This window comes from Salmo salar, chromosome ssa26, assembly GCF_905237065.1.
Source record: "Salmo salar chromosome ssa26, Ssal_v3.1, whole genome shotgun sequence".
Lineage (NCBI taxonomy): Eukaryota > Metazoa > Chordata > Actinopteri > Salmoniformes > Salmonidae > Salmo > Salmo salar.
In genome coordinates this window covers 46,666,180-46,678,234 of record NC_059467.1, presented here as the reverse complement: position 1 = coordinate 46,678,234, position 12,055 = coordinate 46,666,180, and the positions used below count along the sequence as shown (strand labels likewise).

At 47.1% G+C, this 12,055-nt stretch overlaps 1 protein-coding gene across 4 annotated transcripts in view; it reads left to right on the top strand.

Moving 5' to 3' along the window:
• The window catches only part of LOC106561750 (homer protein homolog 2), a 112,500-nt gene that overhangs the window by 43,938 nt on the left and 56,507 nt on the right, over window positions 1-12,055 (top strand). For 2 of the 4 annotated variants that reach the window (XM_045708142.1, XM_045708141.1), the window contains exon 2: window positions 3,765-3,927. In XM_045708142.1, coding sequence (XP_045564098.1) covers window positions 3,765-3,927 — 163 coding nt within the window. Of the gene's footprint in view, window positions 1-1,096; window positions 1,188-3,764; window positions 3,928-12,055 lie in introns of those variants that run through there. The other 2 variants (XM_045708144.1, XM_045708143.1) reach the window with 2 other exon arrangements.

Here is a 12,055-nt window from a genome sequence, read left to right as displayed (position 1 = left end):
ATAAAGGCATCTAGTGATAACCAAGCCTGTGGTCCTTTATAACATCTAGTGATAACCAAGCCTGTGGTCCTTTATAACATCTAGTGATAACCAAGCCTGTGGTCCTTTATAACATCTAGTGATAACCAAGCCTGTGGACTCCTATGGTACTAAGAGTGCATTTTAAAAGTGTGTGTGATTGTCCAAGACAGAGGTTGAGTTAATGTGGCCTAATGTAGTCCTGGGAATGATGACTGTGTTACTCTGGCAAGCGACATTTTGAACAGACGGTCGATCTAAGAGGACATTTTAAATGTGTGTGTTTCGCTGTGATTGTCCCACGTTTTAGTCATTGTTCAAATGGTTCCTGAATAACAGAGAGGTTGTGAGTTAATTTGTCCTAATGCAAAGTAGTGATGCTGGGAGAGATGCCTGTAGCTGTATCCTTCAAATGGCATTATAATCCAATCTGGGTCATCTAGATGCTATTTAATACCCATTTTCCCACTGACATGAAAAGTCTACTGATGTAGAAAAGTCATTTTTTCCCCCTCTGTTAGGCAGTGGAATATGTAGCCTTTGACATGTAAATCTTACGTCCTCGTTGCCTACGTCCTCGTTGCCTATGTCCTCTTTGCCTACGTCCTTGTTGCCTACGTCCTCGTTGCCTACGTCCTCGTTGCCTACGCCCTCGTTGCCTACGTCCTCTTTGCCTACGTCCTTGTTGCCTACGTCCTCGTTGCCTACGTCCTTGTTGCCTACGTCCTTGATGATGTCTGAAATGCAAGAAGCACAGTTGATAATCTTCCTAACAGATGTCCACCAGACGACAACAGTACACACACAGGGAACGGGACTGCAGAGGTTTAAACTGTCTTAATTATTGATGGGGGGGGAGTTGATAGACATATCGTAATATTTTTGGATGATATTATATTGATATTTGACTCCAAATATGGATTTGTAAAAAAACAAAGTGTTTATGTACATACAGTACCAGTCAAAAGTTTGGACACTCCTACTCATTCAAGGGTTTTTCTTTATTTTTACTATCTTCTACATTGTAGAATAATAATGAAGACATCAAAACTATGAAATAACACAAATGGAATCATGTAGTAACCAAAAAAGTGTTAAACAAATCTTGGCATTCTCTCAGAAGTGGAACTCTGTAAGGTTGTCGGCTGCCATACCACATTCGTGTCAAGGTACTACGAGTTGTGTGTTATTTTATGCACAATTCGCTTTGTTGTGCTAGACTGTCAGTTGACTAACTGTAGCCTGTCTGTTGCGCTGCACAATTCGCTTTGTTGTGCTGGACTGTCAGTTGACTAACTGTAGCCTGTCTGTTGCGCTGCACAATTCGCTTTGTTGTGCTGGACTGTCAGTTGACTAACTGTAGCCTGTCTGTTGCGCTGCACAATTCGCTTTGTTGTGCTAGACTGTCAGTTGACTAACTGTAGCCTGTCTGTTGCGCTGCACAATTCGTGTCCGCCTCCTTTGTCATCTTTCATCAATAACCCGTTTTCAACCACTGGCCTGCCGTTTGCTGGATGTGCTTTGGATGGGGAGCTTTTATATATATATATATATATATATATATATTATCTATATTTAGATATATTTAGATATATTTAGATATGCTGTGCCTTCCGAAAGTATTCAGACCCCTTGACTTTTTCCACATTTTGTTACGTTACAGCCTTGTTCTAAAATTGATTAAAACATATTCCTCAGCAACTACACATAATATGCCATAATGACAAAGCAAAAACAGGTTTTCCCATTTTTTTTTTTGTTGCATATTTTATATTTTTTTTAAGCAGAAATACCTTATTTACATTAGTATTCAGCCCCTTTGCTATGAGACTCGAAGTTGAGCTCTGGTACGTCCTGTTTCGATTGAGCATCCTTGAGATGTTTCTACAACTTGATTGGAGTCCACCTGTGGTAAATTCAATTGATTGGACATGATTTGGAAAGACACACACCTGTCTATATAAGGTCCCACAGTTGACAGTGCATGTCAGAGCAAAAACCAAGCCATGAGGTTGAAGGAATTGTCCATAGAGCTCCGAGACAGGATTGTGTCAAGGCACAGATTTGGGGAAGGCTACCAAAAAATGTCTGCAGCATTGAAGGTCCCCAAGAACACAGCTGGCCTCCATCAGTCTTAAATGGAAGATGTTTGGAACCACCAAGACTCTTCCTAGAACTGGCCGCCCAGCCAAACTGAGCAATCAGGGGAGAAGGGCCTTGGTCAGGGAGGTGACCAAGAACCCAATAGTCTCTAGAGTTCCTCTGTGGAGATGAGAGAACCTTCCAGAAGGACAATCTCTGCAGCACTCCGCCAATCAGGCCTTTATGGTAGAGTAGCCAGAAGGAAGCCACTCATCAGTAAAAGGCACTAACAGCCATCTTGGAGTATGCCAAAAGGCACCTAAAGGACTCAGAACATGAGAAACACGATTCTCTGGTCTGATGAAACCAAGATTGAACTCTTTAGCCTGAATACCAAGCGTCACGTCTGGAGGAAACCTGGCATCATCCCTACGGTGAAGCATGGTGGTGACGACAACATGCTATGGGGATGTTTTTCAGCAGCAGGGACTGGGAGACTAGTCAGGAATGAGGGGAAAGATGAACAGAGCAAAGTACAGACAGATCCTTGATGAAAACCTGCTCCAGAGCACTCAGAACTTCAGACTGAGGCAAAGCTTCACCTTCCATTTTAGAATAAGGCTGTAACGTAACAAAATTTGGAAAAAGTCAAGGGGTCTGAAAACTTTCTGAAGGCACTGGGTGTGTGTGTAATTTTTGCTAGGTAGCGTTAGCTAGCTCTAATAGTCTGACCCTGCACCAACACACAGGTATTTTACATCCTATAGCTTGTTCTCCATCTTTTAAATAGTGAGCCAATGTGTTTTCAACACTTTTAATTCCCTGACTGATCAACATTTAGTTTTCTCATGTCTCTTCTCTCTGCAGCAGATATATAGTGAGCAATATGTTTGGAACATCAAATCGCAATAGAATCTTGGTTGAGAATTGTGAGAATCGCACCTAAGTATGGTGATGATATGGAATCGTGATGTCCTGGGCAATTACCAGCCCTAGTCTTAATGCAGCCGTGTATTAAAACAGCTGACCAGGAGGACTCTGATACCCAGTGAGCACCTGAGGCTGTGTGGTGGTGTTTCTTCTCCCTATAACTTGATAGGCCTAGTGTAGTGCCTGTGTGTTTTCCTTCCCTCCTGTGAGAGGCTTGAGCTGATGAAGTGCTAATGGCTGCGGGTTGCCAGGTGACATTTGGGTTAGTGTTACATTAACACCTGCTCTCCACTGGGAGGGAAACTGAGGATCTGGCATCCCAGGTGACTACCACAGGAATATGTTACGCTGCAGCAGACAGGACTACTGACCTGGATCTGTCCCAGGACTCAACTCACACCACACAACCTGACTAGCTGTCGTCTAGTTCTTATGTGTTTTTGACTCCTGTTACTTTCATTATTTGCACACTAATGCATGTGCTCTTAGACTGACCAATAGAATAAATGGGAGTTTCTAACACCCCAAACCAATAATTACTAACTAGAGGTCTCCTAATCTTCTCCTTCTCATCCCTCTCCCCCTCTCTCTCTCTCTCCTCCTCCTCTTTCCCCCTCTCTGCTCGTCCTCTTTCCCTCTCGCTCCTCGTCCTCTTTCCCTCTCTCTCCTCCTCCTCTTTCCTTCTCTGTCCTCCTCCTCTTTCCTTCTCTCCCTCTCTTCCTCGTCTCGTGCAGGGAGCAGCCGATCTTCACCACCAGGGCCCATGTGTTCCAGATTGACCCGACCACCAAGAAGAACTGGGTCCCAGCCAGCAAGCAGGCAGTCACCGTGTCCTACTTCTACGACTCCACCCGCAACAGCTACCGCATCATCAGTGTAGATGGATCCAAGGTAGGGGTGAGTGAGTGTGTGTGTTAGGGTTGGGAGGACGTGTCCGGATGTCTCTGTCTGTCCGGATGTCTCTGTCTGTCCGGATGTCTCTGTCTGTCTGGATGTCTCTGTCTGTCTGGACGGACGTGTCTGTCAGTCTGTCTGCCTGTCTGTCTGAACGGACGGACGGACGTCTCTGTCTGTCTGTCTGTCTGTCTGTCTGTCTGAACGGACGGACGTCTCTGTCTGAACGGACGGACGTCTCTGTCTGAACGGACGGACGTCTCTGTCTGAACGGACGGACGTCTCTGTCTGGACGGACGGACGGACGGACGTCTCTGGCTGGACGGACGGACGGACGTCTCTGGCTGGACGGACGGACGTCTCTGGCTGGACGGACGGACGTCTCTGGCTGGACGGACGGACGTCTCTGGCTGGACGGACGGACGTCTCTGGCTGGCTGGCTACGTCACGTGGAACAGGGTTGGACGGCCGGCTGGCTGCGTCACGTGGAACAGGGTTGGACGGCCGGCTGGCTGCGTCACGTGGAACAGGGTTGGACGGCCGGCTGGCTGCGTTACGTGGAACAGGGTTGGACGGCCGGCTGGCTACGTTACGTGGAACAGGGTTGGACGGCCGGCTGGCTACGTTACGTGGAACAGGGTTGGACGGCTGGCTGCGTTCGTGGAACAGGGTTGGACGGCTGGCTGGCTACGTTACGTGGAACAGGGTTGGACGGCTGGCTGCGTTCGTGGAACAGGGTTGGACGGCTGGCTGGCTACGTTACGTGGAACAGGGTTGGACGGCCGGCTGCGTTCATGGAACAGGGTTGGACGGCTGGCTGGCTACGTTACGTGGAACAGGGTTGGACGGCCGGCTGCGTTCATGGAACAGGGTTGGACGGCTGGCTGGCTACGTTACATGGAACAGGGTTGGACGGCCGGCTGCGTTCATGGAACAGGGTTGGACGGCTGGCTGGCTACGTTACGTGGAACAGGGTTGGACGGCCGGCTGCGTTCATGGAACAGGGTTGGACGGTTGGCTGGCTACGTTACATGGAACAGGGTTGGACGGCCGGCTGCGTTCATGGAACAGGGTTGGACGGCTGGCTGGCTACGTTACGTGGAACAGGGTTGGACGGCTGGCTGCGTTACGTGGAACAGGGTTGGACGGCTGGCTGGCTACGTTACGTGGAACAGGGTTGGACGGCTGGCTGGCTACGTTACGTGGAACAGGGTTGGACGGCCGGCTGGCTACGTTACGTGGAACAGGGTTGGACGGCTGGCTGCGTTCATGGAACAGGGTTGGACGGCTGGCTGCGTTACGTGGAACAGGGTTGGACGGCTGGCTGCGTTACGTGGAACAGGGTTGGACGGCCGGCTGGCTACGTTACATGGAACAGGGTTGGACGGCTGGCTGCGTTCATGGAACAGGGTTGGACGGCTGGCTGCGTTACGTGGAACAGGGTTGGACGGCTGGCTGCGTTACGTGGAACAGGGTTGGACGGCCGGCTGGCTACGTTTCATGGAACAGGGTTGGACGGCTGGCTGCGTTCATGGAACAGGGTTGGACGGCTGGCTGGCTACGTTACGTGGAACAGGGTTGGACGGCCGGCTGGCTACGTTACGTGGAACAGGGTTGGACGGCTGGCTGCGTTACGTGGAACAGGGTTGGACGGCCGGCTGGCTGCATCACGTGGAACAGGGTTGGAAGGCTGGCAACAAACTATCTTAGGCAACCATAAATAGGCACATCCTCTGTGTTTTAATCAAATCAACTATATTCACTGAGCTTGTCTGATGCTTTAAGCGAACTGTTTGATGAAATCATTTAAGACACACGAATGAGTAGAGGGAGTCCGACCGCAATTGATTTGATTGTGCTCAGACTTGCTGCGCTGTGTTAATAATACTTTTTCTACAGCGAGTGACTGTGTGATTAGCACTCGTTATCTCTCTCTCCTCCCTGTTGCATCGACCACAGAGAACTTCAAGTGTTTATCACGCTGTCCATGTTGCCATTTCTGACTGAAAAGTTCTGTTACTGAAATCCCTCATTTTGTTTAGGAAAAACAACCCCTCATCCCTTGCTCTCTTTACGTGACACATGTATGCATCACATGCACGTGACCAATAGGACCTGACCTGTAGCGTAGCGTAGCATAATCACATCAATAAATTGGTTATAACAAACTCTGAACACGTGACGGCAAAATGGATGCAGAGGACGTGACAAATGAACTGGAAACGGGGTAATGTTTACTGGTTGCTCAGGAGCTGAAGGGGAAGTCAGACGTGTGGAATAAATGTGACGAGTTGTGGAAAATACTGGAGATCAAGAAAAATTAGGTAAGGAGCAAGCGATGCATGGATGTTATTTGCAGAACAAGTGCTGTTAGATTACAATATATTTTTTCTGACCGTTTGGAACAATGTAAACAGCACTAAATAAATGATAAGCAAACCAGAGTTCTGCTTTTGTAAAGCCTTTATTATTTATTGTTTACGCTTATCATTCAAGGGTCGACTTATTTTCTTTTAAAACTAAAATGCTTGATTGCATTTCATCAATCAAGCATTTTAGTTTTATATATATATATATATATATATATGTTATATATATATATATGTATGTATATATGTATATATATTTTTAACCTTTATTTAACCATGCAAGTCAGTTCAGAACAAATTCTTATTTACAATGACAGCCTAGGAACAGTGGGTTTACTGCCTTGTTCAGGGGCAGAACGACAGATTTTTACCTTGTCAGCTCGGGGATTCAATCTAGCAACCTTTACGGTTACTGGCCCAACACTCTAACCACTAGGCTACCTGCTGGTTACTGGCCCAACGCTCTAACCACTAGGCTACCTGCTGGTTACTGGCCCAACACTCTAACCACTAGGTTACCTGCTGGTTACTGGCCCAACGCTCTAACCACTAGGCTACCTGCTGGTTACTGGCCCAACGCTCTAACCACAAGGCTACCTGCTGGTTACTGGCCCAACACTCTAACCACTAGGTTACCTGCTGGTTACTGGCCCAACACTCTAACCACTAGGCTACCTGCTGGTTACTGGTCCAACACACTAACCACTAGGCTACCTGCTGGTTACTGGCCCAACACTCTAACCACTAGGATACCTGCTGGTTACTGGCCCAACGCTCTAACCACTAGGCTACCTGCTGGTTACTGGCCCAACGCTCTAACCACTAGGCTACCTGCTGGTTACTGGCCCAACACTCTAACCACTAGGCTACCTGCTGGTTACTGGCCCAACGCTCTAACCACTAGGCTACCTGCTGGTTACTGGCCCAACGCTCTAACCACTAGGCTACCTGCTGGTTACTGGCCCAACACTCTAACCACTAGGCTACCTGCCTCCCCGTATGCTGTGTGATGAATGAATGAATGAATGAATGAATGAATGAATGAATGAATGAATGAATGAATGATTGATTGATACAGTCGCCTATATAAGTATTGAAATATAGGCCTAAGTGACGGTTTTAAGACTAAACAGGATGCTCTCTTGGTGGTGGTTATACAAGACTGCCATACTAAGCCTACTAATGATAACGACATGTATTATTATAATAATGATAATTATCATAACAACAAGGAGATCAAGAAAAGGGAGTGTTATTATTATAATAAATGTAATTTTTCTGACAATTTGAAGTGTAAACCACACTAAATAAGTAGTAGAAGACAGGCCTTATTACAGTATAGGAAAGATTAAAATCACACGCATTTGTGAAATAGTTTATCTGTCATGTTGTGGTTGCTTGGTGCTCACGGAATCAGTAGGCTATTAAACAAACACTCAAACATGACCAAAAGTATGTGGACACCTGCTTGTCAAACATCTCATTCCAAAATCATAGGCATTAATATGGAGTTGGTCCCCCCTTTGCTGCTATAAAAGCCTGTAATCTTCTGGGAAGGCTTTCCACTAGATGTTGGAACATTGCTGCGAGGAATTGATTCTGTTCAGCCACAAGCATTAGTGAGGTCGGGCACTGAGGTCCGGCTCGCAGTCAGCGTTCCAATTCATCCCAAAGGTCTTCAATGGGGTTGAGGTCAGGGCTCTGTGCATGCCAGTCAAGTTTTTCCACACCGATCTCAACAAACCATTTGTGCTTTGTGCACGGGGGGCATTGTCATGCTGAAACAGGAAAGGGCCTTCCCCAAACTGTTGCCACAAAGTTGGAAGGACAGAATCGTCTAGAATGTCATTGTATGCTGTAGCATTAAGATTTCTCTTCACTGGAACTAAGGGGTCTAGCCTGAACCATGAAAAACAGCCCCAGAACATTATTCCTCCACCGCCTAACTTTACAGTTGGCACTGTGCATTCGGGCAGGTAGCGTTCTCCTGGCATCCCCCAAACCCAGATACGTCCATTGGACTGCCAGATGGTGAAGCATGATTCATCACTCCAGAGAACGCGTTTCCACTGCTCCAGAGTCCAATGGCGGCAAGCTTTATACCACTCCAGCCGACTCTTGGCATTGCCCGTGGTGATCTTAGGCTTGTGTGCAGCTGCTCGGCCATGGAGACCCATTTCATGAAGCTTCCGAACAAACAGTTCTTGTGCTGACGTTGCTTCCAGAAGCAGTTTGGAACTTGGTAGTGAGTGTTGCAACTGAGGACAGACAATTTTTACACGCTACGTGCTTCAACGCTCTGCAGTCCCATTCTGTGAGTTTGTGTGGCCTACCACTTCGCAGCTGAGCCGTTGTTGCTCCTAGACATTTACACTTCACAATAACAGCACTTACAGTTGACCGGGGCAGCTCTAGGAGGGCAGACATTTGACGTACTGACTTGTTGGGAAGGTGGCTTCCTATGATGGTGCCACGTTGAAAGTCACAGAGCTCTTCAGTAAGACCATTCGACTGCCAATGTTTGTCTATGGAGATTACATGGCGGTGTGCTTGATATTATACACCTGTCAGCAATGGGTCTGGTTGAAATAGCCTAAATCCACTAATTTGAAGAGGTGTCCACATACTTTTGTGTATATGTAGTGTATAAATGGATGATTTATTAAAGCCAGGCACATTTAACAGTTAGGCTATTGATTATAGACCTAATTAAGTTGTCGTTTCCTTGCTCCTCAATTTTGTTAAACAATTAAAGGCAAGTGCTGTTTTCTCGTCTCCTAAATCCGCTGCTGTCTCCGCCGCATTGTTCTCAACACCACTATGCTGGTTAACTCTGCTATTATCCACATAGCAACATGGTTTAGGAAAAGGCGCCAATTCAACAGCGCACTGATGTTTCAGAACCACGGACAGCGACCGCTATCCAAGCACATTATTTATAAAATAATATTTTTATTAGTGTTGCACCATTGTTCTTATGTAACCATATAGAATTTCAGTAGCACATGTCTTGGTGATGGACTGTTCCATCCCCACAGCCTCTACAATGGATCAGTCCAATCAGACAGGCACCAATCAGACCGGTGTCTTGTACACCATGATATTATTATATATATATTTTACTACTGTTCAGCTAAAGAAATCTGTTGACCAACAGCCCATTGACCAGTCGACTAAATGGGGTCTACTCTCAACCTGTGTGTGTGTGTGTGTGTGTGTTGGATAGAGGGGTAATTAGTATTTTCCCCAGAGAGTCTGCTGAGGCTATGAGAGGGTGAGGAGGGGACGACCCCCCCGATGTGTTGTCACTGGGTGATGTGAGGGAAAGGGGTGGGGGGGGGAGTGACGGCTAGGAGAAGAACCTTTAAAGGGCAACTCCTGGAGCACCCCACCCACACACCATATTTACACATACTCTCTCGCTTGTCTCTGTCTGCCTGTCTGTCTGACATATACTGTGAGACTGTCACCCCTCACCCTGCCAACAGCTACAGTGTCTAAATGAAGATCAGCTTGATGCTGGCTCCTATCTCCTCTCTGACAGTGAAACCCCACTGAGCATGATGCAGAGAACAGATCCACCACGTAGGCTTCCACCCACCTCCCCTAGCTACTGAACATTACCTGTCTCTGTGGATTGTGTCAGGCTTCCACCCACCTCCCCTAGCTACTGAACATTACCTGTCTCTGTGGATTGTGTCAGGCTCCCACCCACCTCCCCCTAGCTACTGAACATTACCTGTCTCTGTGGATTGTGTCAGGCTTCCACCCACCTCCCCCTAGCTACTGAACATGACCTGTCTCTGTGGATTGTGTCAGGCTTCCACCCACCTCCCCCTAGCTACTGAACATTACCTGTCTCTGTGGATTGTGTCAGGCTTCCACCCACCTCCCCCTAGCTACTGAACATTACCTGTCTCTGTGGATTGTGTCAGGCTTCCACCCACCTCCCCCTAGCTACTGAACATGACCTGTCTCCGTGGATTGGGTTTGCTGTGACATCCATGTCTTGGTTTCCACCTGTACACCTGGCACAAACCAGACGCATCACGTTGCCCACATACATACTCTTCTCTACGGTGTGTAGACATCAACCTATTGACTCTGACATTATCAACGTCAGGGTTGACGGACAGAAGTGTTCCAACTCAACAGAATCATCTCTGCTCTCCAATGGAAGGAAGTGTTCCAACTCAACAGAATCATCTCAGCTCTCCAATGGAAGGAAGTGTTCCAACTCAACAGAATCATCTCAGCTCTCCAATGGAAGGAAGTGTTCCAACTCAACAGAATCATCTCAGCTCTCCAATGGAAGGAAGTGTTCCAACTCAACAAAATCATCTCAGCTCTCCAATGGAAGGAAGTGTTCCAACTCAACAGAATCATCTCAGCTCTCCAATGGAAGGAAGTGTTCCAACTCAACAGAATCATCTCAGCTCTCCAATGGAAGGAAGTGTTCCAACTCAACAGAATCATCTCAGCTCTCCAATGGAAGGAAGTGTTCCAACTCAACAGAATCATCTCAGCTCTCCAATGGAAGCAGACATTTATTTCTACCTAAAACCAGACGTGATTTTCTTTGCATAGACACAAGGCTGAAACAAGGCACACCTAAAGTCTGTTTGACTTTAGGTGTGCGTCCCAAGTTTCCCCCTTTTCCCCACATAGTGCACTACTAGCCAGGGTATGTAAGCTAATGCCTGTCTGTGTATCAGGTGTTTTAGTGTTGAGCTCATAGAGGTCTTCTGAACAGGAAGACTAGTTCACAGAGAGAGATTTCATCAACCCCAGCTGAGCTCCGAATTGAACTCAGCAGATACAATTTCTGGGCATACTTTCAAAACACTCTCTTTAGTCTACTAATTATCTTTTATGGGTTTTACTTTTCATCGTTTTGCTCCAAACATACTGCAATTTATTTGGTTTGATGAGATTGTTGTATTAACCTCAGAAAGCAAAGTAATGTTTTTTTGATTTCCTTCTCCTACGTTCTGGGGCATGAACAAAATTTGACCTTAACTCTGTGAGCCTCATGAGATCCTATCTGAGTTGGCACTTCAAGGCTTCTACAGTCTGTTTACCAGTTCCCCAGTCTCCCACTCCAGAGAAACACATAGCGTTTCTCCCAGTCCCTCTCTACCTCCAGAGAAACACATACCGTTTCTCCCAGTCCCTCTCTACCTCCAGAGAAACACATACCGTTTCTCCCAGTCCCTCTCTACCTCCAGAGAAACACATACCAGTTCCCCAGTCCCTCTCTACCTCCAGAGAAACACATAGCGTTTCTCCCAGTCCCTCTCTACCTCCAGAGAAACACATACCGTTTCTCCCAGTCCCTCTCTACCTCCAGAGAAACACATACCAGTTTCTCCCAGTCCCTCTCTACCTCCAGAGAAACACATACCGTTTCTCCCAGTCCCTCTCTACCTCCAGAGAAACACATACCGTTTCTCCCAGTCCCTCTCTACCTCCAGAGAAACACATACCAGTTCCCCAGTCCCTCTCTACCTCCAGAGAAACACATACCGTTTCTCCCAGTCCCTCTCTACCTCCAGAGAAACACATAGCGTTTCTCCCAGTCCCTCTCTACCTCCAGAGAAACACATACCGTTTCTCCCAGTCCCTCTCTACCTCCAGAGAAACACATACCGTTTCTCCCAGTCCCTCTCTACCTCCAGAGAAACACATACTGTTTCTCCCAGTCCCTCTCTACCTCCAGAGAAACACATACCAGTTCCCAGTCCCTCTCTACCTCCAGAGAA